The sequence below is a fragment of the Dermacentor variabilis genome, chromosome 11 (genome assembly GCF_050947875.1).
Source record: "Dermacentor variabilis isolate Ectoservices chromosome 11, ASM5094787v1, whole genome shotgun sequence".
Lineage (NCBI taxonomy): Eukaryota > Metazoa > Arthropoda > Arachnida > Ixodida > Ixodidae > Dermacentor > Dermacentor variabilis.
The window spans coordinates 107824431-107852094 of record NC_134578.1 but is presented as its reverse complement, the minus strand read 5'-3'; the positions used below and the strand labels follow the sequence as shown (position 1 = coordinate 107852094).

The window sequence follows — 27664 nt, the reverse complement described above, 5'->3', positions numbered from 1 at the left end:
TAGTAGGCAGGGTGAACAGAGGAATTTCAGGCCGGGGTTCTAGAGGGGCGTCACCTCCAGGAGTTGCCCCATTTAGTTTCCCGTCGGAGAGCGGCGACGGTAAGAAGCTGGGTATAGAGAACGATGATGCTGGGGCGAACGGGAGCGGCGACGATGTGATGGCTAACGGCTGGTCACGGTGGCTCCAGCGTTGTCAGGAGCGTCTTCAACCTCCGTGGAGAGTGATGGCGGGCGAGGATTCAGTGGGGAGCGGTGGTAGGCGGGAAAGCTTGGTCGAGAGTGGGCTGACCAGGAACTTCGACAGTGGCGAGAGATGTGTCCCACACGTCCACAGTAAAAGTAGATTGGTCTATCGTCATATGTGCGCCATTCGGCCGAGTTGCGATAGCCCGGATATGGACCGTATTGGCTCCTGTGAACAGGGGCAGAGGCAGCAGAAGAAGCAAAGTCAGGGCGGCTGGCGGCGCAGATGGACGGAAGACCCACATTGGCAAGTACTTGGCGAATTACCGACTGAATGAGCGACACAAGCGGCGTGGACTCGTCAAAGCTCTGCGTCACTGGCGTGGCAGGAGACGCTGCTTCGATTTCTCACCGAACGATACGTACAACGTTCTCGCAGGAGGTGGGCTCAAGCAGTGGACAAATGTCTTCGCACGTCAATGAAGCTGCGGTATTAGGTAGACGCGTTAACTGTTGAACTATGCGGCGACTCTTCGCCTCTTCAAAGCGGCGACATTCGTTAATGATCTCATTGACCGTGATTACGTTCTTGTAAACAAGCAGGTTAAACGCGTCGTCCGCGATGCCTTTTAAAACGTGGCTGACCTTGTCTGCCTCTGCCATATTGTTATCCACTTTGCGGCATAGGGCGAGGACGTTCTGGATATACGCAACGTAAGATTCAGTGGACGTCTGTACACGGGTCCCAAGGTCCTCTTCGCGGTACGTTGGCGGCCGACGGGCTTGCCAAACAAGTCTCTAAGCTTCTGCTTGCACTGGTCCCAACTCGTAATCTCTTCTTCGTGTGTTTCGAACCAGACCCGTGCTCTTTTCTTGAGGTAGAATATTATATTGGTCAGCATAAGCGTGTTATCCCACCTGTTGTGTGCCCTGACCCGTTCGTAATTCTGCAACTAGTCATCGACATCAACGATGTCGATCCCGGAAAACACGCCAGGGTCGCGAGGCTGGGCCAGGATGACCGTCGGTGGCGACCACGGCGCCGTGGTTGAGCTCTCTCCTTCGGATGGCATAGTGGCCAGGTTACGTCCGCTGCGGAGCTCCGTCTTGCGCAAGTAATTACCCCGCACGTCCACCAATGATGTTACGGGAAGGAAGAAGCGTGCGTCTACTTACACATGGTTTTTAATGGCTGAGCCAACAAGCGTAGAGCAGCGATAAAAAACTACCCTCTTCCTCGTCGCCTCTCAGGCCACCATCATAGTCCTCATCTTCACACATTACCGACTGGTACAATATATATATATGGGGTTCGGAAAGCTGCTCGAGCCCTAACCTCCCCCCGGAAAAATGAATGCTCTCCACCTATGCTCCAACGCCTTTTTATTGCGCTCGCGATTGTCTTTGGGAAGACAATTACAGAGCGAAACAATTTTCCTAACTGGACGCTGGTTAGGTTAGCTGTATTTTTATCTGCAACATTTTATGTACGTCACCCTCGTAATAACGACACTTTGGTTATCCTTAAGGTATAGCGACTGCAGTGGGAGGCCACCATATCTATAGCCTACACCAAGGACATGGGTCGACTCCATAAATGCATCTGACAAAGCTGACAACATTAATGACAAAAGAACTTCATCCATCAGCTGTTTGCGCCTTCTGGTATCCGTGATGAGAGTGCAGGACGCTGGATATTTCTGAATGCTCTGTTTGCTTGAAAAATCATTTCACATTGAGAGCTGCGGTTCGCAGAAGCGGCCTTCTCATGGCTTCTCATGTTGTTACAAGGCGTTCAGGGACAATTATTTCTCTTTTTCGCGATGTTGGAAAAACAACGTCCATGAATGTCTGCGAGCTTCACAGAAAGATATCGTATTCTTTAAACACTGGCTCAAGCATTCCGACTTATAAAAGAGATTAGTGAAACAATGTTTCACTTTTGTACGAAGTCTGTAGCAGCAGTATAACGTGTTGTGCTCTCTGGCCTCTGGCCGTTATAGGTGTCTGCTATCAATGAGCTAGTACTGGCATGTGGAGTTAGCGTTTCTGTGCAGGTCTTGGCCCGCAACCAAAGGGTTCACTCTAAAACGGAGGCGCGGCCATCTCAGGCGCCAGGTTACTTAGGGGCAGGGCATAAAACCAAATGTCATTGTTGTGCGTCGACCAAACAACTTACCGGTGTAAGAAGCACTCCAACATTCGACCGCACAACTTTTGGAAATGACCCATGCTGTATCCCAGCGATGGCGTCAGGATATGCCCATCACAGTTTTGAAACAGGGTTAATCAGCCTTTACATCTGTCTTCACATATTTCGAAACAATTCGCCTGTAAATATTGAGTCAGCAGAACTTGTAGTCCACCTATAATTACTTATCAGAACAGTAATGAAAATTGCATACATAGCTTATACCATTAAAAGGGAAACAGGTTTTTCTTGCCTCTAAGAAAATTAAATTTATCGGGTTTTACGTGCCAAAAACATGATCTGATTATGAGGCACACCGTAGTGGGAGATTGCGGATTATATTTTGACCAACAGGTGTTCTTTATTGCACAGATAAATCTATGTACACGAGCATTTTTGCATTTCCCCTCCATCGAAATGCGGCCGCCGTGGCCGGGATCTGATCCCGCGACCTCGTGCTTAGCATCGCGACGCCATAGCGACAAGGTAACCGCGGCGGGTTCATATACTAGTGCATATTCTACAAACAGGAAGAGTGTCGTCACGGCATCGTATAATAAAGTCACGTTATCATGTTGAAAGCAGCAAAACTATTAATAATGAATTAGCCTTCTTAAGGTACGTCACGCAGTTTTGGGGGCTAAACACCAATCTATCTATCTATCTATGCTCGTAGCTACGTATGTTTGTTTCTATCCAACCGTTTTCGAATTGTTGTGTTGTGTTCATAGGAGGTTGTGGCCAAGTACTGCACCAGGGTGGCCAATCCTGCTCTGGTGAGGGAGTGCGTTACCGGTTCTGGTCACCGGGATCAGGCCACACTCCAGGCCTGTTTGTGCAATTTTATCAACACGCGGATTTTTTTTTTTAATCCGGTGGAAAATTGCCGGCACCGGGATTCGAACCACGGACCTCTTGCACGCGAGGCGGGTGTTCTACCTCTACGCCACCGCTGCTGTATTATCAGAATCAGAATCAGAAGAATAAGAATGGGCTGGGGTGCGTTTGGCAGGCATTCCCAAATCATGAACAGCAGGTTGCCGTTATCCCTCAAAAGAAAAGTATATAATAGCTGTGTCTTACCAGTACTCACCTACGGGGCAGAAACCTGGAGGCTTACGAAAAGGGTTCTACTCAAATTGAGGACGACCCAACGAGCTATGGAAAGAAGAATGATAGGTGTAACGTTAAGGGATAAGAAAAGAGCAGATTGGGTGAGGGAACAAACGCGCGTTAATGACATCTTAGTTGAAATCAAGAAAAAGAAATGGGCATGGGCAGGACATGTAATGAGGAGGGAAGATAACCGATGGTCATTAAGGGTTACGGACTGGATCCCAAGGGAAGGGAAGCGTAGCAAGGGGCGGCAGAAAGTTAGGTGGGCGGATGAGATTAAGAAGTTTGCAGGGACGGCATGGCCACAATTAGTACATGACCGGGTTTGTTGGAGAAGTATGGGAGAGGCCTTTGCCCTGCAGTGGGCGTAAGCAGGCTGATGATGATGATGATGATGATGAACCGTTTTCCAGCATACCTGAGTGACTGGGTGGTCCGCAGTCGAGTGGGTACCGCATCGAGCTGGTGTGCTGAGCTAACAAGGTGCGAAGCCAGGCATGTAACCAACTTAAGTCACTGAATGCGTGGCACTTTGTAGATACGTAGATACGTGGTCGCGAATATCTTAGCCAGAGCGAAAAAAATATGCCATTGCACTGTAAGGTGCCGCATCCAAACGCATGTTGCTAGCATATGTATGCAGTAAGTCACACAATTTTATTGCATTCTTTTAATGTATAATTACTCAAGATAAATAACCAACTTCAGAAGCAATAAAGTTACGCAAACATTTAAATTAGTAAGTTGTAGAGCGGTTTGTAAAACATCCTATAGTTTAAAGTGTTTCTAGCTTTCTAACTATTATCAGTTTTTTTCGTTTACAGATGATGCCCGCAAAATACAAAACAATACCACGGGATATGTGCGCTTGCGCGCTGTGGTTTCAGTGCTTCCAAACGTTACGCGTATAAACGAACATAGCTTTTAGCCGCGTGTTATGCCACTTAAAAGGTGACAGGGCGTCCGTTATCACAGCGCAAGCGATTATGGTTGCTGGTGTCAAACGCACAGCGATCGCCTCTGTTGCTGCGCTGTCGTCGTTGCAGCCCGCCCCGCTAAATGCTATTTTCTGTTCTACGCGAAACGTTTGGGATCACTGCAATTAGGCGCGCAAGCGGGCATATCGCGTTGTATTTCTTTTTACTCTGCAGGAATGGGCAGTAAGCGGAAAAATAATGATATAAAGTTATGCCATGTTCAATAGGACGATTTGCAAACCGCTCTACAACTTTTTAATTAAGATTTCTTGCTTAACTTTGTAGCTACAGAAGCTGGGCAGCTAATTTTGATTAATACTCCCGTGTCACACAGGCTACACCTCGAAAAGAACTAAAGGAGGGGCAACCTAATTGCCCCCTTGCTTTTGTCCTCCGCGTCGAACGTCGCCTTCTTTTCAACCTCGTCTGACGACTCGGACGCACTCTGACTCAAAACATTTGAAATGACAAACGCGCCTTTCAAAATATTTCTCTGCGCCCCCCACAAGGATTAGTAACTTTTGATTGATTCGCCCGCGCTGCCTTCCCTGCCGCATTCCTGAATTTGCGACGTCTCTTAGCACTCTTTCTGATGATCATTTCCGAATGCCTCTTCTTTCTTCCCGTTGGTGGTTACTCAGCCTGACCAACTTCCTCGGTTACTGTCGAGGCAATCCAAAAGTTTTCCTCTTCTGGCTGAACTACGCCTCCCGAACTAGTTGCTTCATCCTTCTCTGCACTGTGTTCAGCGTCGCTACGCAGCGGCGGATCCTCTTTCTGAATTTCTGCCGAGGAAATCGGAAGAATTTCCTCCTCCAACTTACCTACACCTCCCGAGCTAGCTGCTTCATCCTCCTTCTCTGCACTGCCTTCGGCGTCGCAATACAGCACCTCATCCTCTTTCTTTCTGGTTTGCTGCCCCGTAGAGAAACATTGTGGCCGTGGGAAGACTTTTGATCGTATTGTGCGCAACTTATCTGCCTCCTGAAGCTACAACTTCCAACATACTCTTCGGCCAGCTGGGCAGCACTCATTACAGACACGCCTTCTTGCCTGTCCTTAACCGAAAGGCTCAACTAATCCATCAGGGTCTCGTCAAACGGCTCTAAGCAGATTACATCTGCAAGTTTACTGACGTTATCCGCCCCTACTTGTTTCACCCAATCTGCAAAATTATCCTTCAGGCGACACGCAAACTGGACGAAGCTTTCATTGGGCTTCTCATTTTCCTCTTGAAATCTTCACAATATTTATGCGGAGAGCCTGAATTTTTATAGCAATCTCGCCGTCACTGAACTGTACACGCCTACCTCGGCTGCGCTCAGTCGGGCTACAACCTTCGAGGCTTTTCCTGGAAGCAGCTCAAGCAATCACTCCGGCCATTTCTCCTGGTGAAATTATCGCCTCTCACAAATTCGTTTGAAATTGACCAGGTAGTGACCGATGTCACGGCTGAAGCAAACTCGTCATTTCGACGCTTGGCCTTTATGGCGGCGCCCTATCCACCGGTAAGGTTAATCTCGCTTGCTTGCTTTCGCGAGCTGAATTTCATGCTGCCTGTTCTCCTGCTCATTCTCTGCCGGCATTTGTTCCATCTCTTCTAGCCATTCCTTCTTTTCTTTCTCGCGTTCCTTCTCTTCCTCCCTTTCTTTCTTCTCACGGCACATCTTTTCCCAGGCATCCGTTAACTCGTCCTCATTGAAACGCACTTCGTTATTCTCAGTACAGATTTCGGGCTTCCTCAACCCATGCTTAATATCCATACCGAGCTCTGCTGCCAAGCGGAACAGGTCCTCCTTCTTTAACACTGTTATTTTCATGCTTTTAGAGAGCTGACAACAACTTCCCTTGTATTGACCGTTAACTCGGTTGCGATCCCTCAATCCGAATTGCCCTTAGAACCCTGTGCTTATCGCCCGCCAAAATGTGTTCTCTCAAGCACTCATCCTACGTTGAGGTTGCGAAGGTCGTGCCTACTGCGGCCACGTTCCCAGGTCTGCCGATCGCGCCGATGGTGGAACTGCCTTTTCCTGCTCTTCCTTCCAGTTTCCTCGAGTCGTCCAAGACTCCACGCCATTACTGAGGAGCTTGCGCCTCTCTGTGCCATGAACAAGAGGTCTGCTGATCCCGGATTGGCAGAAGTCGCTTTTCCGTCCGTAGTCTTCCTTGACATAGCGAAGTTCGTGCTTCCCGGAGCCACGTACCCATGTCCGGTGATCCCAGATAGTGAGGGCTGCCTTCTTGATCCCACCGCTGGCATCAGTTTGTTGCGGCTTGTGTGGGCGTTAGAATATGGAATTGACCCAACCCACTGAAGTTTACGTCCACGTGTAGGAATGAACGAAAAAGGGTTTTTTGGCTTAGTTTCGCAACTCCAGTTGCAGAAGCCCACTGTACGCAGGAGCAAGTTCAACGTCCGAGTTCACATGAGAACCTTCTCACCTTCTGCATGAAAAGTCTCCGCATTTAATACCGACGTCTTCTCTAGGCGAGTCGACTAGGGAACCCGAAAACTGTCTAGCAGCAAATCACAATCGTCCAATTCGTTGCAATACCACGCCCATGCTATCGCAACGCTTCGCATTAACGCCGCCTCCGAAGCCCGATGGTATGGAACATGCGGCAGGATAGCAAGCTGCGAATCGAAGGTCGCCGTCGTTGTTCGGTAGCATTTGATGTTGGCCGCCCCTCATAATTACTTTAAGCTGCCAGTTAGTGGCGGGGGTCGTGGCCTTTTGTGGACCATTCAAGAGTCGGTGTCCATGCTGCGTGGACATCTACATATGCGCTGATGGATCGGGGGGTTTGTTTCGGGGCAAACGTCTAATTAACGCCTTTGTGGTGTTGACACGTAACATTTTTCACAAGGAAGTGGCGATAGATAGAAAGAGAAATGGTGAGATGGTGTAATTTGCAAACAGTCGAATTGTTATGCCATGCTAACACACATTTGTTCTATAAAGAGAATGTTTAAAATGCGGACACTATTTAACTACTTAAAATAGAAACCATGGCAAACTTTTCAAAAGTTTAGCGAAATATGCTTAGACAATGAAGAGTAGCACGGTGATATCATTCCCATACTCCATAATGGAACGGGCACTATGTATATTTGACTTCATCCGCCACCCTCGTGTGCGGCACACATCCCATATCTAAAGAGTTCACTAATAGCGTACTTAAGCTTATGACCTTGATTTTTCGCCAATATTTTATGGTCTGCTTCACAAAGCAGTACCGCCCTGCCTGCACCTATTTTTCGTTATCCATAATTCGATCAGTTCCTGCATTGAACTCACACCGTATATTCCTGTAAAAAGTACTACGGTCAAGCGCCACCTCATAACCATAGTTAAATACTTGCAACATACACCTCTCTTCTGTTGTGAAAACACCATCTGCTTAAGAGTTTTATGCTCTTGTAACGCAAGTGCAACTAGAATTTCATCAAGAGAAATTGTGAGTTGGTACTTTCGCTCGTAGAGTCACTGGTAATTTGTCTTGCATGATGTAACGGGGAGTACACAACACAGGAATTCAAGCAAAGTTATATTTACAGAATCTTTCTTAGCCAAAGTAGTTTACGAGCAACGCTAACCGTGCTAGCTGCTCATTTAAGCAAGTCCTTTCCGAGGTTTTATTGCATTACTCGGGGCAACCTCATTTACATGACGGGGCTGGAGTAACCCTGCAGTCTATAGCCAAAAAGTTCGAAGTCATACATATATATGGCGTACAGCTGCAGCACCTGCTGCCTCGATAACTCAGAAAAGTGACGCCTGAAAGACTCATGAGCTGCACGTTCTTGTGTTGGGCTGTGCACGTTCCTGATGGGAAATTTCCATTCTGGCAATCCGATACGTGGCAACACATGCTCCATGTCTTTGTCCAGGGTCTCTACTTTGACAATCATGTTGTACCTGAAATGATAACAAATGATTACATGGCTGATTTGCACGTAGTACACATGGCTTGAGCCAGGAGAAAAATTTTACATACAGTGCTGCTAATTATAGATAAATGTGAACTTGCCAAAGCAAGGAAGGTTACCTTTGAATATATTCAAGCTAGTGCGATAACTGCCAATAAGCTTAAAATCCATCACATGCGTGCAAGCGAGCGCTGACGTTCATGATTGCTCGAAAATTTTAACTTGACAATAAATTGAAGTTCTCATTCCATGGGCAGTAATCTTTTTGCAATTCAAATGTTATTTCAATAAAAATCTACAGTCGGAAACAATAGCATTGTTTACAACTAATACTAAGTATGATATATCATCCTAATTAGAGCTATATGATTACCCAAAGCTTAACAGCATACCAATAATCAAAGCACACTGCTGTTTTGTTTAATCTCGAACGCAGAGTGTCGAACGCAGATTTTCTTTTCAGTTGAAGTCTTGAACAAATCCTTAACTCTATACTTGTTTTTTCATGTTGGTATAATTAACGACTACATTGACGCGGGCTTTTTTTCAACAAAATGGGCAGCATGGGAAATAGAGCTTATACAGGGCTGCCTTTTTTCTAGTAGCGTTACCAATACGACATTCCATGGTAATAAAACCGCCGTAGAAAACAAAGAATGCACACATAATAATTGTAGCTCAATAAAAAGATCATGGACTAGGAGGTTTAGATATCCGAAAGTGGTACCTATTGCTTGGGGGTCAAATATTACGGTACTGTTTTATTGTCCTGAGCAAAAGCAATGCGCTAAGAGGAAATAAGCCCTTTTCTGTCTCAACCAAGATCATGACAGCTCTCATTTGGGTTTTCAGGTGTTGATCTGCATTTTTTTTTATTCAGCAGGCGTAGTTTTACCGGTTAGGCTTTTCCTCACAGTGTTCTGCATCCATTTTTGAGCTATCATGACCAGTAAATTTATTTTTATGTGATGTGTTTGTATATGGAAGCCTGTGTCCGCATTGCGTTCCTTAATTCGTACATACGGCGTATTGCCACATTTAGTTGTACGCGTTTTTCGAGGAAGCCAAATTAAACGCCGGTGTCGTGTTCGTCTCAGTGGAGCGGAGGTGCCAATTTCGTAGGATAATATTTATGTTATTAGTTGAAACATGCTGCCATTCCGGTCGGCGATTAAGGCAGAAGGGGGAAAAGGCAAGACGAAAGATGAATACATTACGCAGAATAAAGCGAACAAGCGGACTAGCCTTTTAGATACTACGCAGATATATACCATTTGATCAATGTATAAATGCATACAGGTAATGCAATTGCAAAACTAATCAGATATAGAAGACAGCATCATAATACATTACCTATAATAACTGCTTAAAATGCAGGTCATACAGTTCCATTAAGTTAGAAGGATGACACAAGATGCCAACATAAAACATATGAGCAGTGAACAGCGCAATTTTACAGGATAAGCAAACAATTTGCGAAAGAAAACCATTCGGGTATTGACTGTGTATCACGTGTGTTTTAATTTCTGCAAAGTTGACTGAGATGATGAACTATGAAGAATATGTGCTATTCGTCCGCGTTATCTGGCCCGGCTGTTAGAAAGTATGAAGCTTTCGCTGTCTGTAGGGTAAGTCACTAGCCACACGAATGTTTTCTATATAGGCTCGCTGCGGACATGAAAATAAAGGCCGTTATCTCGCTCATCATTTGACTGTGCGCTTGTTCCTTTCTGTGGTTGATCCTGCTGTGCTCGGAATACGCCAAAGGCAATAACGCTACCTGATGGCAGCAGTGGAGTCTTCTGATACTCCATGGGCGTTGCACTTTATTGTCACGCGCACTTGGGCGCTATAACGTAAAACTATTCCAATATTTTTTTACTTCAAACTCGTGACGCCAATTTGGGTAACCGCCGACGCAAGCATCGATCTGTTCGGATGTTCGGCAAGCATCGGATTGGTCTGTTCAGACAACCCCCAGGTTGTCTGAACAGACCAATCAAACGCTTTCCTCGTTTACCGGAGGGCAATTTTGTTTTCTTGAAAAACGAATGACATTGTCTACACTGAGCGGCTTGTCTTATCTAATTGGCTGAAAAGCGGCGAGGAGCACGCTCAAGTGGAGAGGGATTTGATAGGGCCGAGCCACTGCACTGATAGTCGATAACCGGATGAATGAAGAAGGTGGTGCCGGCGTCTGCGATTAGTCGGCTTTCCCTTACTTAGCTTGCGGTGGCTCGTCGAAAATCGCGGCGGCATGCAACGGAAGCTTAAGAATGACACTAAAACGAATCCTCAGCGAAGAATAGTTGGCAGAATGAGCTCGTTAACGTACCGGAAGTGCTGGAAAACGTTACACGGCCATGCAGAAACATTTATTATACGCAAATAAACCCATGTTCTCAGGCAGGTGCGAGTACCCAGCACCTGAGCGATCGGCAGCAGCCATATTTTCTTCCCTTCGGAACGGGGAAGCCTGCATCTATTCAGAAGAAAAGTCAGTTTTGTTCGGCATATTAACGCATCTTTATTGCGTACACGTCATTTTGACGCGGTGAGTTCTTGCGGTTTTGTGACGTCGAGTGACAAGCAGGTGAAGCGGTGAAACCCGAAAACTTTTGACCAATAGCCGGGGGCTAATGGCGAAAAGGCGTGGAATCAGAAATAACCAGTTTTTTTTTTAGTTAAATCATGCATAATCAGTGTGTACACGCTATATCAGATGGGGACTTATCGCGGTTTTTGTGACGTCGCATGACACGCAGGTGAAGTGGGGGTGGTCCAAAAAAAGGTTTTTTTTTCAATGGCAAGGGATTGATTACAGAATTGGAATAGAAAAGTTTGGAATAGTTTTACGTTATAGCGCCCCTTGTTTGTCTTTCTCGGGCGACCACAGTTCACCGGCTAACACATGTTAAACGTTATCGCACAGCGCAAGACGCGCCTGCATTCATCATCATCAGCAGCAGCAGCCTGGTTACGCCCAATACAGGGCAAAGGCCTCTTCCATACTTCTCCAACTACCCCAGTCATGTACTAATTGTGGCCATGTTGTCCCTACAAACTTCCTGATCTCATCAGCCCACCTAACTTTCTGCCGCGCATGCTACGCTTCCCTTCCCTTGCAATCCAGGCCGTAACCCTTAATGACCTTCGGCTATCTTCCCTCCTCATTACATGTCCTGCCCATGCCCATTGCTCTACCCGACCATGCAATGGCCGGGTAGAGCAAGGCAAAGGTTACAGAATGGCCTCGTCGCACTCGAACGACCACGAAGTGAGGGGCCTGTTTCCTCTAAGCTGCTTCGTCAGGGGCGATATGATGGTGGAGAAATTGCGAATGAAACGTCTGAAGTAAGAGCAGAGACTTATCGAACTGCGCATTTCTTTGACGGCGCTTGGCTTAGGGAATTCGGCAACGGCCTGAAGTTTGACGGGATCGGGAAGAGTTCGATGCGGGGATAAGATGTAACCTAGAATTTTCACCTGCCCACCGGCAAATCCGCGCTTCCGTTGATTTAGTTGCAGGCCAGCCTTTCCTTAACACACCAAAACACACAGGAGCCGCTGAAAGCGTTTGTTGAAGTCAGGAGCAAGAAACTACGTCGTCATGATATCACAGGCACCTGTGTCTCTTCAAGGCGTTGTAGAACTGTGTTCACCATGCGCTCAAACATTGCGTGGGCACATCAAAATCCAAAAGGCAATACGCCCAATTCTTATAAGCCGTTCGGTGTAACAAAAGCTATCTTCGGCCGATCGGCCTCTGCCATTGGTACTTGGAAACCGTGAGCGCAAATCCAGAGATGAAAAGAATTCAGCGCCTTCTAGACTGTCAATCACGTCGTCTATAAGCGGGAAGGGGTAGACATCCTTGCCAGTGATCTTCTTGAGGCACTAGTAGTCCGAAAAGAACCATGTTTCTTCGTAGCGAGGGTGATAACGTGGGGATGCCCACGTACTATTCGAAGGTCTCATCACCTCATGGCGAAGCATGTTGTTAGCTTCGTTATTTAGACATTCTGTAGGAGATAAATGATACGTATGTTGCCACAATGACAGATGCGAGCCTGTTTCGATGCGATGAGTAGCTGTTTACGTCCGGCCCAGGGAATATTGCCCTACATTGAAAGAAGAACGAAATTCTTTTTAAGAGGCACAGAAGCTGAGACCGCTGGACCGGTGTGAGGTCATCGGCAATAGAGGAACCGAACACATCCTTGAGTGATAGGTCACACGTAGGACTAAAACTGAGCGCACTGGAACTAGAACAGTAATTGTCGTCTGGCACGTCCATAACTTGGACGCCTGCGATCGCTTCTACATTGCTATGACATTCCGCTCGGTGCAGAATGACAGGGTATAGGAACGAATTGCAAATGAAGATAGTGCTGCAACCTGGTATAGTGTCCCCTGTCGCAAAAGGCAGCAGTAGACCTTTTTGAGTGAGAAAGCGGTCAGGTGGATAGAGAATACCAACAGCGTCAGAGATTGCGTTGCAGTACATAGGCAACCGTCGATGCGTTCCGAGGAACGTGGGAGTTGGCATGGACAAGTTGAATCTTAGAAAGCGAAGAAATGAAGGTTAGCGGCCAGAGTTCTATTTCGCCCGGTGCGCAATAAATAACGGCATTCTTGTGTGAGAGAAAACCACAACCGAGGATGACGTCATGAAAGCACGAGGTAAGGAAGACGAATTCTATGGCGCGTTGAACGTCGTCAATGACAACATCAGCAGTGGAATCCACTATGGGCTGGATATTCTGAGGAATGGCTGTGCCGAGGGACAGCCCAGAAAAGGGCGTCGTGACTTTTCGAAGTAAGCGGCAGGGCTTAGCATCCATAACACATACGACGGCTCTTGTGTCCCCAAGTACAGATGCGCGAAAACGGTCAACAACACTTCGATTACGTTCGAGGGACTGCGTTCAAGACTTTCGCATTTCGTCGGTGTCGTAGCCCTTGCTTCCTGGACTGCGGCGATTAGTTTTCTTTGTCCTGGGTTACATGGCGACGTTGCATCGGTGGCAGAAAGCGAAGGCGAAGGAGACGTCGAACGGCGTATAGTTGGCGTCAGGCGCAATGTCGGCGACACAGCCGACGGGGGTTGTAATACGGATTGTTGAGCTGGCTGGTCATGGGTATGCGGCGCTAGGCGGCTGCGCACAGTTACAAAAGCATGCGAGGTAACTGGCGTAGCGGCACGGTCGTCGGGAGTATGCCACCAGTTCGCTGGAGCAGGTCTCATCCATGTCACAAGACGCATAGTATGGGGCAGCTGCTGTTCTAGTGCATGGCGGGCTGCAGCCAGGACCTAGCCACAAAGTCCGCATTTCGGATAGGCATACAGAGAGTAATTGGGTCCTCGCGACGACTTCAGCGTAGCCGAGTGGTGCAGCCACCGGGACCTGTTGCAGTGGCGCAACGACTTCAGCGTAGCTTAGTGGTGCAGCCACAGGATAACGTTGGCGCTGGCATAGCAAGACCTTGGCGATTTCTTTCTTGGTGGCATGACTGAGCGGAGGTATAAAAATCGAGGCAGGCTGTTGCATATGTGGCAGCTGAGCGAATGTCATGAAGAAAGGCTGGCATGGAACTGCCTCCCGGACGAACTCTTTCATTTCTGTTGGCAGCGCTCACTGGTCAGAGATGGTATCCAAGCCAGCAATGTGTTCGTCGCGCGATGAAGGACGGCATCTCAACGAGCGCTGCCTGCATAGCTCCTCGTAGTTTTCGCATAGAGTGACGATGCCAGTCACGGACTGAGGGTTCTGTGCAAGGAGTGTTGAAAGCATCGCCCTCTATTACTTTCATGACATGTCTGATGTTGTCTAACTCCGACATCATCACGTTGACTCTCGTAACGAAGTTCAAAACATCTTCAATGTAGCTGGTAAATGCTTCACCCGGTTTCTGTGCATGTTCTCGGAAACGCGATTCTGCATGCAGCTTGCGCATAGCACGACGGCCAAACATAGCCACTAAAGAGGTTTTCAACGAGGACCCAGAAAATCATTCATAGTTTTTCTACCAGAGATTGGCCACACCCGCACAATAGATGAGCAAGTTGCTCAGGTTTGGGGGCGTCGTCCCATTTGTTGCGGATGCTTACCATCTCATATGTCGTCAGCCAGTCTTTCATGCTGGTGTGGTCCGCGTCGCTTAATATGGCAGGTTTGCTCGAGGCACACCGTAGAGCATGACTGACCGACCACGCGCTTGCTGGAATGCAGTAGCGGGTGTAAGCTGGGATGCGTCTTTAGGCATGGTTGAACGTAGGGTGCGGGATCGAAGTTCCAGGATTGACGTCGTAGGCTGAAGCACCCTCTACCACTTGTAAGGGTGGCTATTAGTCAACTGCATATGAGCTGACCATGATAGCAGGGCACGGACTCTGACAACGAGTGGCGTTGCCCGAGAAAAAGCACTGGAGATACTGACCCAATAGAAAGCGCTGGAGAGGATGGCCCATTATAGCGTTGTTCTTCTTGGCTACACCTGTAAAAGTGTGACTACTAGTCAATACAAGCAGGCAGCTGTTTTATTATATGTTTAAGACAGGTTCACTTGGTTTTCACCATTGGAGGACGAAAGTGTTCTTGTAGGCTTTCATACTGTTCTTCATTTGCAGGGCATACCACCTATGGTGCGAGCGTAAAAATACTATGAAATCCATCATTTACGAAGGGGACCCCCTTAAAAACACAAGCTCGATGTAGAGCTTTCGAAAAGTAGCAAGACAATAATTCATCGCGCGCGCCTTGGAACAGAGTAAAAAAGAACTTTCTATATTGCATAAAACTTGGTTCATCAAGGGATCGCTCCTGTAACAAGCACGAGTAGCATGTTCCCCATCTGCTCCACGAAAGCCCAAGGCACGCGCCACATAGGCGGAAGCTACAACAAGAACTACTCTCCATTGATCCTCACCAACCATTCTTACACATAAATCTGCTGAGTACTTGTCACCAAAAACATTGCACGAAGCAGTAAAGACACTGGAACATCTTTTCGAACCCACAAGCATCCTTGACGAGTACTAGGTGCTGCACTGAATAGTATTCACAATAAAATCAGAACTTTCTTCGGTTATTTGTATTTGTGGGCGATTTCATATGATGCATCATATTCTTTTGTATTTTGTGTCGCAGCTTACATTGAACTGTAAAATCTATGGTCGTGAATTATTTAATGAGCGTGTATTGTTGTTTACCTACTCGGCTTATATGGTAACCTGCTCATCGCAGACTTCATCACAACCTCGTGTGTCTCTTGGGGACTGCACACACATGTGCACGAACTCATTTTGCTGCGACTTGCCGTTGCATGTTATATCTACAGGGTGTCCCAGCTCACTTTAGCCAGAGTTAAAAATATGCATTTTTACTCTAAGACACCACGTCCAAATGCATGTTGCTGACTATTGTACGTAGTAATTCGCAAAATTTTCTGCCATTCTTTTTAATTCAATAGTCACCCAAGTATAATTAACCAAATTCAGAAGCAATGAAGTTACGCAAGCATTGAAATGAGGTTGTACAGCGATTTGTAAGATGTCCGACTCAACGGTTTATAGCTTTTTACTTATTAGGTTTTTTTCCGCTTACTGAAGATTCGCGCGAAATACAAAATAATACCGTGTGACGTGCCCGCTTGCGCTCTGTGATTGCAGTGCTCCCAAATGTTGCGCGTACAAACATAGCATTTAGCCGGGTGGAGGGACACAACTTTATTTTGAATCCGGCAAATTTGATGACACGGGCTCAGGTCTCCCATGAGGGTACTTCGAGGCCTTGCCTCGTCGCCGCCTCTCGGGCTTGCTGGACAGCCCACTCTTGTGTCTTGAGGTTGGAGCTGCGCAGAGCGGCGGCCCACTTCGACGCAAGAGCCTCCGGAGCTACTGCCATTGTAGCTGATGTAACATGACACTCCCACAACATGTATGACAGCGTCACTCTACTTTCCTGACATAATTTGCAAAGAGCAGTCGGGTATTGCGCAGGGAAAATGTGTTGCAATCGCACCGGACTGGGTAAGGTTTGTGTTTGCAATTGTCGCCAGACGACTGCCTGGCGACGTTTCAGCATGGAGTGAGGTGGGAGCAGCAACCGCCTGTCTAGTTGGTAGTGCTTAGTGATGTCATTGTACCTGACCAAGCGTTCTCGCGTGTTTTGAACCAGGAGTTCCGAACTGGAAGAGGGGGTCACCAATTCTGCGCGGCGGGTCAGTTCTCGCGCAGAGCGGTATGCTACCTCGTTCAAATTAACGGGGAAGGGGGGGGGGGGCTTATCGGTGGGGGTGGCGGCGTGCGCTGGAAACCACATGATCGCGGTGCTTTCGAAGTGCTGTCGACCAGCTTTCCTTAGAATCTGGAGAGCTTCGGAGGAAATGCGCCCCCACGCGTAGTTGCAAACTGCGGATTGTGAGTCGCTAAAAACTACCTCGCAGGGGTCCATAAGCGCAAGCGCAATCGCTACCTCTTCCGCTGTTTCCGGGTATTCTGTTGCCACACTACATGCGTGCGTAAGGATGGAGCTAACGTCTACGACTGCCGCCGTGAACCGGTGTTCTGGTGTGTATTCTGCGGCGTCTACAAAGAGCGTAGTACACTTTCCAGCCAAGGAGCGCAACAGTGCCTTGGCACGGGCCTGGCGTTGGCCCCGATTGAATTGGGGGGTAAATGTTTCGAGGGTGAAAGGGCATCGGTTATCCCAGCGCAATATATAATGGTTGCTGATGTCAATAGCACAGCGAATGCCTGTGTCACTGCCCTGTCGTCGTCGCAGCACACTTCGCTAAATGCTATTTGCGGTTTTACGAGGAGCGTTCGGTATCACTCCAATGGCGGCGCGCAAGAGGGCATGTCGTTTAGCATTTTTTTTCTTTTACTTCGCAGAAATCGGCAGTAAGCGGAAAAATAATCGTAGAATGTTATGAACTGTTTCATCGGACAATTTGCAAACCGCTTTACAACTTGCTAATTGAAATTTTTTGCCTAACTTTGTTGCTGCAGAAGTTGGGCAGGTAATCTTGATTAATAATGCAATTATCCACAAGAAAAGTAGGAAGATGCCTATAAAAAAAGGGGTTCAGACAAGGAGACACAATCTCTCCAATGCTATTCACTGCGTGTTTGGAAGAAGTATTCAAGCTATTAAACGGGGAAGGCTTGGGAGTGTGGATCAACGGCGAATATCTCAGCAACCTTCAATCTGCAGATGACATTGTCCTGTTCAGCAACACTGGGGACGAGTTAGAACAAATGATTGAAGTCCTTAATAGAGAGAGTATAAGAGAAGGGTTGAATATTAATATGTAGAAGACAAAGATAGCCGGGCAAGGGAACAAGAGTTCATTATCGCCACTCAGCCTCTTGGGTCTGTGAAGGAGTACGTTTACCTAGGTCTTCAATTACGGGGAACCCTGATCGTGAGAAGGAAAATGAAAACGGGTTGGAGCGCATTCGGCAGACATTGCCAGCTCCTGAATGGAAACTTACCTTTATCATTGAAAAGAAAGGTGTACATCAATGCATTCTGCCGGTACTGACATATGGGGCAGAGACTGGAAGACTGACAAAGAAGCCTGGGAACAAGCTAAGGACCACAGAAAGATCAATGGAACGACGAACGTTAGGCGTAACGTGAAGAGACAGAAAGGGAGCGGTGTGGATCAGAAGCAAGCAGGAGTAGCCGATATTCTAATAGACATTAAGAGAAAGAAACGGAGCTGGGCAGGTCTTGTAATGCATACGCTAGACAACCGGTGGACCAATAGGGTTACAGAATGCGTGCCAGGAGAGAGGAAGCGCAATCGAGGACGCCTGAATACTAGGTGGGGTGATGAAATTAAGATATTCGCAGGTGCTAGCTGGAATCAGTTGGCGCAAGACAAGGGTATTTGGAGATCGCAGGGAGTGGCCTTCGTCCTGCAGTGGACATAAAATAGGCTGATGAAGATGATGAATTCTGTAAATAAGCGGAATACAAAAATTTACGTGACTTCCTATGTGAAATAGTAAGCAGCATGTACTTTCAACCTCTGGCAAAATTTAACTGGGACACGCGCATATGTTCCTCTGCATACGATACTTCGTGCTGTAGATTTCTCGCCGAGCTGTTTCCTTTCTTATTACCTGTGCGTTATTTTTATTCTGTCATTACTGTTATGTCAAAAGAAGTGGCGGTCGCCATTTTAGCATTACTGCATCTGTTTCTTTCGTTTCCATTTGAATAAAGAGCATGCAACCCATATGTGCGTCCTTTAAAAAATCATCGTATATACCACCCATGGCGTTGGCAAAGAAGCTTGCAGATGGAGCGGAAAACAAAAAAAAATATTCAAGTTATCGTATGTATGGGAAAGAGAATAGATGTTTCGAAGCTTCAGCTCTTACCGCACACTACAGGGCCTGCACCGAGTCGTGTATGGTGCCCAGTGCACGTCCCAGTCACTTACTGGGTCCTGCAGTATGTTCTCCACGAATTCTCTGAAGGTGAATGTGCCGTTAGGACCGTGGCCTACGAAACCTCGCTGGTACATTCTTGTCGCTCCTTCTGTAGCCGGCATAGTCGTGCGCACTCGGTGAACATAGGCGGAGACGAGTCTTTCGAACGGGTGCCGCACGATGACCAGCTTCGTGTACGAAGACCCAAGCCGATCTCGCCAGTATGCACTTGGAAACACTGCGTGCGTCCTGTGCTCGAAGTCAACGAAGGTGGCTTCAGGATTGTCCACAGGATTCTTTCCATACTCCACTTGCAAGTATAGTGTTCTGAGGCTCGTGGATGCCGCTTTCGGCACGGTGCAAAACGCGAAATTGTGCTTTGCCATCAGGTGAAGACAACAGACGGCAACGGTGCACTTCGAGTGATCCGAGTTTGTCCTGTTGTCGTGGGTATCGTCTTCGAAACTTTCGGCGTACTTCTTGCAGACGTTGTCCAGCCTCGCCACGCGAGCAGCCATGTCGTCCCTTTTGTTGCTTACAGCTTCCGCGCAGTCACTGTTGCCCTCCACCTGCGTTATAATAGATGAACAATACCTGACGAAGATGGTGGCATAAAATTTTCGATCACAGAGTTTTTTTTTCATTTTCTTTATGAACCAAACTTGGCCTGCGCCAAATAACATGTTAATAGATTTAGGACAGCCATCACTGCACTCATGTCACGTGTTGCTAATACTCGCGGGAGCAAGTAACTATTTATTGTAACCTTCCTTTTCAAGTTTACTTTATTTTGTAGCTTTTCTCAGAGTAGAAAACCAACGCCGGTGGGTTTCGTTTTTTTTTATCTAGGATACGTAAAAAGTATTTGTTTCATGAGGTTAAATTATTTCTGTGCTCCGCATTTTATTAAACTTTTATCTGTTTCATGCCGTCTTATTGCATTGCGACGTAGCGTATAGGCCGGAGAATGCAGACTCGACAAGTGATTAGGCATGTCTTGCACCGCCCTAGTGTTAGAAGTGCAAGAGCTTTATTGATTGAATGCCTGCGAAACTGAGAAACACATAGCGGCTTTCTCTCTTGCGGTGAGAAGCGCACGGTTTCTTAAGTGTGCCCGAATATACTGTTCGGGAGCACAACTGTTTAATCCTGATTATTCGGAAACATTTCAGGAAGACTACGCTGTAGTTTACAAGCTGCGAGTGAATTAGGACTAACACATACAGTCATCGAAGGACTTTTTTTTATTAAATCTCTGCACACATCCACATAAAAATATAGAATACTCATTAAGATACTGCAAGCGGCTTGTTTCTCACAAACACTACGAAACAAGCATTTTCATTTGTTTGTGATAGCAGTAAGACTGAAAAGGAGGCAAAACGAGCTGCTGATTTGAAATTGGCAAACACTATTTTAACTGTTCGGCCCGTATGCTAGCTCATTCATACTTAGCAGAGCTATTAATGAAAGCACATTAAATACTTACATCTCACCGTCAGACATTCGTTCAATAGAAAGCTATATATTCATTTCCTTAATGTGCTGCGTTGTTACGTGTACTGTGGAAAGCGCAAAAAATATTCACTGACGATTACGGTACTTCTTAATGCGATAGTTGAGCGCAGCTCTATACGTCTTTTCATTTTGCGATCTAGTTGCTGGCGTGCGCAATCGGTCTCGTGCGCCAGGTTGCAAACGGAGCTAAGTGTGGCGCAACTGCGTCGCTAATCTAAAGATCGCTAGAACCATGGCGTGACCAAGCGCGTGTGCGACGCGAGGACGCGATTCGCAGAAGCCACCGCCCATAAACCTCCCAGTCGATGCGCGCTACCCTGGCGCCATATCGTAGCCATCATCGCCGCACTACGCTTTTCTCCTAACGCTTTATCCATACCTTCCCCCGCTTTCCGCCTCATGGCTCCGCTGCGCCCTCCTCTCCGCTTTCCTTGTCGCGCCTTCTTTTCTCTCGCCGCTTTTCTTTTTTTCATGCTGCGCTGCGGGCCGCGTTGGCTCTCATCTTTTTCTGTGCTCGATCGCTCGGTTGCCGGGAACGCCGACGCTTGCCGAAGGAACGAGCGCCTAAGCGCTGCGCTCTAAAATATACTTAAATAGAAGAGAGCAACGGTAATGTTATCGGTCTGCACCCTCTCAGCAGCGGAAGTGTGCATTGGCAGAAGGAAGGTCATAAATGACGTCATTGTAGTTAGTACACTGTGAATCAAGCTCGCATGTAGTGGTTAACCAGAAGGGTGAATGTCCACATGGCTGCCATTAGGCTGTTTCACATGGCGCGATTGGGGCGAAAAAAATCGTTCTGCCGCACACGTCGCAGAGCTCACAGCTTTCACATGCGTTTGCGGCAGCGCGATATCCGTCGCAGCGATGCGCAAGTTTGCCTCTTGCTCACAAAGTATCCATGCCTGCATCGTTAAATAAAAACAACATGGAAACTAGTCAAATATTCAAATTTTCCTATCTTTATTCGATAATAGAATAGGTAAACCATTTGTAACGTTTAAAAGGGTTGAGACTTTACGACAGCTTGCAGATACGGTGAGTGAGGCGCTGCACAACACCCCAAGTATGAGCGTGCGGCTTGCGCGGCGTCGGTGGGGTGGTTCCGTTTAGTACACTCTAGATTCGTTGTTACTGGGGAAGTCGCAACTTTTTTCCCTGGATGATTATTTGCTTTTGCGAAGAAAAAACTAATGTTGAGTGTGCATGTATATAAGCAGCTGGCGCGATTTGTAGGGATTAAGAGCTTGACGACGGCGGCAATCAAGTGGGTACGTGCCTTATGTTGAAGTGGCGTCCTTCTCCCGATCTGGATAGCGTGCAGCTTCTCCTTTCAAACTAATTGTGTAAGCGACAGACAAAAAAGAAAATTGGAGGACGCTTAGGCTTCGCCTTCAAGAGTGGAACGCGACAGCGTTCCCGTCGACCCGCCAAGGGGTGTAAGACAATGGGCTACGGCGCAGCGACTACGCGCCCCGCATCGGACGCGGTGAGCGTCGAGCAACGCAGCGTTCGGCGCGACAACGAAATGTGCGCCTGAGCAAGCGACGCACGCCTGAGCCTTAGAAACAGCTCGTTTCTAAGGCAAGACCGCGTTCACTAGAGGCGCTTTTGTACCGCTTTGAAGCATCGAACTGAAGGATCTCACTGAAAGTGTGTTCCCTGTTCCATTATATCGGTTAATTTTTCAACAAGGGCCTGGGCAAGACGTACTTAAATCGGTTAAAAATATGTGTATACCGGCGAACGTTAAAACATTCTTTTTCAAGCTTCACACGGGAACCTTGCCTGTTAAAACGTGGCTAGAGGAAAGAGGGATTTATGTGCCATGGGGAAGCAGATGCTTTCTGTGCAACAAAGCTGAAACGATTGAACATGTTTTCATCGATTGTAATAATGCCATATTCTTTTGGGATATATTACAGAGAACGCTAAAGATAGACCTACCCCTCAATCCACATGGCATTCGTTTTTTACCGCCTGAACGCGATTTTGAACAGATGGATGTCATCTTTTTACTTGGACTGCACGCAGTATGGCGTAGTCTGTTGGCATATAGACATTGGGATGTTAAAGGGCGAACTGTGTATGAATATTTTGTGGAAATGGTTGTGAAGGTACGTGACGTGTACAAGATGAATGACTGTGATGAAGCTGTGGTGTCAATGCTTGATACTTTGACACATATAAAACGAGTGTGATCTATGATCGCAAACACTTTTGAGGCTTGTAGCCAAGCTGGAAATAAAGAAAAAAAAGAACTCGTGGCTCAGTGGTAACGTCTCCGTCTCACACTCCGGAGACTCTGGTTCGATTCCCACCCAGCCCATCTTGCAAGTTGTTTTTTATTCATGAAGTGCCTGCTGGGATTTATCGCTCACGGCCAACGCCACCGACGCCGACACCGACGACACCAGCTTTTCTGCGACACGAGCTCCTTAACGCTGTCGCGTTAAAATGTATGAAGCTCCTAAGCCGCAAACGCTGGTGGGTACGCCCTCAACATAGCTAGAACTGACGCGCGACATTGCTCCACAGAGCTACCAACGCGCGCTGAAACGCACATTGCCCCTCCCACATCGCGCCGATCACTGCGACTGAGCGACGGCGCGACCAACTTGTTGGAATCCAGTCGCGGAGAGCCCACGACGTCGCGGCGGTCGCTGAGCGACGGAATTCGCTGTGTCGCTGACTGAAAATCGCGCCATGTGAAACAGCCTATTGGCTGTTTTCGAGCAGACGCTCTTTCGACGCTAGCGCCATGGTCCCCTTCAGTTCTAACCATAGAGTTTCTCACTATAAAACCTAGAGGGTAATCTGGCGCCACCGTCTATGGGAGTTTCTTAAGGGGGCACCGTGCCGTCATGGGAATGACGGTATATGTGTCTGCGAGGCTCGTGTTGGCTGGTGTTGTAAGAGGCTTCGTCTAAAACGTGGATATGGCTACGCAAATAACGCGTTCTCAAAGTAAAATCTTCATAAAATGTCTCCATTCACGCATATTACATCTTTACTCACCCACGATGCATGACCAAGCGAAGAAAAGCAAGAACAGACGACCAACTGTTTCAAAGCGAGCGCGAACCTTGTCGTCTGTCCTCCAACTTTAGCGGCCCGCTGATACTTTTTACGTAACATGTAGTCGTACACACAATAACAAGTTCTCATAGTTAAACAAAACATGTTTTCGCGTAATAATAAAGCTAAAACAGCTTTTCACGTGCTGTTTTAGTAGAAAGTGAATCATTGTGACAGACGGAACGGTACTTGCCAAGCGCGTCTTCATGGTGTCCGGTCTCTACGAGAACGATGCCAATCCGAATCCACAATATACCGGCATTCCCATGCATACCACAGCGCAGCAGCGCCAGATTTCCCTCTAGGTAATGTAGTGAGAAACTCTATGGTTCTAACCAATGGGCGACGCAGAAACAAAATGGCGGCGCACACGATTGTTTACGTTGTCATCGCAACAGAAATAGCAGCCGCGCGGCGCCTCCCTCCAACGTATTGCTTTTCTTTTTGTTTTTATTATGCCAACCCGCTCTGCTCACTTTCGCCCTTTCCCCCATGCCGCGCGCGCCGCTTACTTTTTTTTTTGTTTTTGCCTGCACGCGGCACGTTTTCTTTTTATCACGCGCGTGCTGCGGAGCACCACGCGCCAGCTCGCAAGCAATGCGCGCGCTACGCAGCGCATTGGCATTGCTTGCGAGCTGGCGCGTAGTGCGCCGTGGGCTATGCGTTGGCACGCACGCAGTCTTACCCATACTTATATTATACCAGCATGTGCCGGGACATATAAAAATTCCACTTCCAGCACAACAGACGTTTAGTGTCGTTTTTTTTACTTTGTTTCCGAAAACAGATTTTTCTTATAACGTGGTGGTCATACACGCTCAAAAAATGTGCAAAAGTGAAAGGTGCGTGACATATCCCTATCGACATCAAAACTACCCAAAGATTGGAAAATAGCTAAAATTATTCTGATCTACAAGTCGGGAGATAAATCCGTTGAATCAAATTTCAGACCAATATCGTTAACTACTCGAACATATAATTCTAAAACATTTAACTATTTTTTTGAAAACGAAGGCATCCTGTCCCCTAACCAGCATGGTTTTCGCAGGGGTTTATCAATCATAACTCAATTAACAGAAGTCATACACGATCTCGCGCTGGGTATTGACAATCACGGCCAAACGGACCTAATCGTACTTGATTTTTCTAAAGCGTTTGATTGTGTTTGTCACACCAAACTAATAAATAAACTAAAAAGCGTTATCGGAGACACAGAAATTGTTGCTTGGGTTCGTGGGTTTTTGTTTTTTAGGTGTCAGTTTGTTATTTTCGAACATACAACATCAGATATAGTATCAGTTACGTCAGGAGTACCCCAGGGCTCCGTGCTTGGGCCCTTGTTATTTCTCGTGTATATTAATGATATAACCACTAACATAGACTGTAAAATAAAGTTATTCGCGGATGACTGTATCATTTATAGAGAAATTAAAAATGATCAAGATCACTCCTCCCTTAACAAATCACTTAGTAGTATTACAGAATGGTGCTCAGACTGGCAGATGATAATCAATGTAAAAAATCAGCATGTATGACTATAACGAGGAAAAAAGAATCTTCAGACTTTTGCTACACCATAAATGGTACAGTTTTGACTAAAGTACAAAAATATAAATATCTAGGCTTAACAATAACGTCAGACCTAAGGTGGGACGAGCATATTCACCACATTACCTCATCTGCTATGCAAAAGTTATTTTTCCTTCGCAGATCACTTCAACTCGCACCCTTGTCAACAAAACTCCTAGCATACAAAACATTCGTTAGGCCGATCCTCGAATACGGAAACACTGTATGGTTTCCTCATACCCAAACTAACATAAAGAAAATAGAAACAATACAAAGGAAGGCCATTCGATTTATCCATAACAAATTTAGACGTGAAGACTCTCCCTCTAACCTTCTAGCAATTTCTGGGCTCCTTACGCTCGAAGCACGAGCGAAACAGGCACGTTTGAAATTTCTTTATCAACTTCTGCATAATTATTTCAAAATTGACATTTCAAATTACATTTCTTATTCACAAACACGACCTACCAGGCACAAACACACAAACGCCTTAGTAGAATATAAATGTAATAATAATGTGTTTAAATATTCCTTTTTTCCGGTTTCCATCCGTGAATGGAATATGTTATCGCCTCTCACGACTAACACAGAGTCACTGTCTCAGTTTGAATTAAAAATTGAAAAAAATTGTTTAGCAGGTTAAAATTGCTAGTGCTATTATTGATCGTGCAAACCACCATGTACTTGTGCCCTGTGTATGTAGTCGGGTATGCAGCGTAGCATACCTCAATTGCCATTTCTTATTTTTTGAAAGTTCGCATGTACTTGTGTTTGGTGTATACATTTTGTAGCGAAAATTGTTTATGTTTGAAGGTGCAAAACTGACGTTATACATGTATTGATACTTAACATTATCAGTGTTCTTTGTTTATGTACACACACACACACACACACACACATATATATATATATATATATATAGTGCCCTCCTGCTCTGGTCTCAGTAGAGACTGGCAGTATTTAAATAAATAAATAAATAAAAATTAATATACAAGAGTACTAATCACAAAGTTCACAGACGGTGAAATAAGAAAAGAAAACGCTAGAAAAAACGAAGGCCGTTTCATGTACACACATAAAATCAAGATTTTTATATAACACCCTCAAGACTGAAATGTTGACGAGCTTCAGATATATGCACTAAGATATTGCACAAAATTGCACAACATGTATGACATAGTCATGACCACTATAAAAAGGGAAGACTCACTGGTAATGGCAAGAACAATGACACGCAAGATACCTAAAAATAGAATAAAATGCTAACATTGATTGAGAGCCATACCAAAAAAAAAAAGAGCTTACTTATTAATCTGCACGGAAGTATATGAAATGCGTGACATGTTCATTACTGCTGAAAAAATTGAAAAAGAGATGGCAGAAGAAAAATAACATTGTACTAAAAGCTGAAATACACATCATCACATCATTTTGCACTTGGCGACAACTTCAGTAACGGTGGAAAGGGGATCAGAAGGTAGTCGGCTTTTGCAGCAGCACATAGAAAACATTTGGAGAAAGGCTTATTCCTCAATCAAAGACCAGGTAAAATAAGCCAACAACACGACTTTTCTTTCGACCCAAACGCAATGCTTAGCGAGGAAATTAAGTCACTTAAGGCACTAAGTCGTACCTACCGGGCACTCCTTTGTATAATAAACACGAGCTGCAAAAATCCGCATGTAGGACACTTGCAAAGCTCATGCTTTCCAGAAGAAAAAAAAGCGTATCATGCCTACACGTGAAGGTTGTGCACGCTGTTTTCCCATCGGCGGTTACTGAGATAGTACACAAACACGAACAGTAATTTTTCAGCTGTTAGTACGTTTGTAGAACGTGGCACACAGAAAAAGCACTCAGGGCGCTATGGAAAGCTTTGCAAGTTACTGAAGTTCCAGAATGAGACGGCACAGAAAAACCCAAGTCATTGACCAGGTGACAATGAGGGGGAACATCTATTTGTCAGCTTTCTCTACCGGGAAGAGGCAAGTGTAGCACAATCAGGGCGCAACGACGTAAGGGGCCTCAGGGAGCGCACACATGGACAGGGCTGTGTTCGTGTACATGCGCCTTCTGATGTCCTTGGGTCTGAGCGCTCACCTGTTGTCTTTAGGCACCCGGAACAACCTTTCAGGGTTTGTTTTTGAGGTATTTGTGCACCACTGCACGAGCGGTACGAGTCGTGAAACGGGTGAAACATCGCGGAGCACAAGCACACAGCTACCGAGGACCACGAAACTGACGAAACTACAAACGCCTGTCAACACACAGCAGCGCACGCTTCGTGATAAGAGCAGATAACGAAACATGAAACGTCATGCAGCGGGCTGAGCTGGCGCCGGGCAGGCGGGGCTGCACGGCATGCGTGCGGAGACATTCGAAGTTGAAGGAGTTGCGAGGGAGTGCGATTGGAGAGGAGTTGGGGGGGGAGGGGGAAGGGCTCGGCCACATGGATCGGCGCGCGTGCGCGGGACGATCTACGCGGCCATGCAAGGGAAACAGATTTTCCGGTTCGCCCAATACAGAGATGGCGCCAATTACCTCTGCCACCGAAACCGGGGAGTTTCCCCCCGCTGAGTCAACTACCGAGCGGTGCACATCACCAGGTCCTCTAGCGGCTGATGCTGGGTTCCATGCGGCATGAGGGGCAATAA

General features: G+C 46.6%; 1 protein-coding gene across 1 annotated transcript in view; it reads right to left on the bottom strand.

Annotated features, from left to right (window-relative positions):
• Positions 1 to 7865: 7865 nt before the first annotated feature.
• The window catches only part of LOC142564994 (carbohydrate sulfotransferase 14-like), a 30649-nt gene continuing 10850 nt past the window's right edge, over positions 7866 to 27664 (bottom strand). Inside the window, exons 2-3 of the mRNA XM_075676226.1 lie at positions 18795 to 19414; positions 7866 to 8387 (exon numbers count right to left, since the gene is read on the bottom strand). Coding sequence (XP_075532341.1) covers positions 8132 to 8387; positions 18795 to 19414 — 876 coding nt within the window. The 3' untranslated portion in view covers positions 7866 to 8131. The remainder of the gene's footprint in view (positions 8388 to 18794; positions 19415 to 27664) is intronic.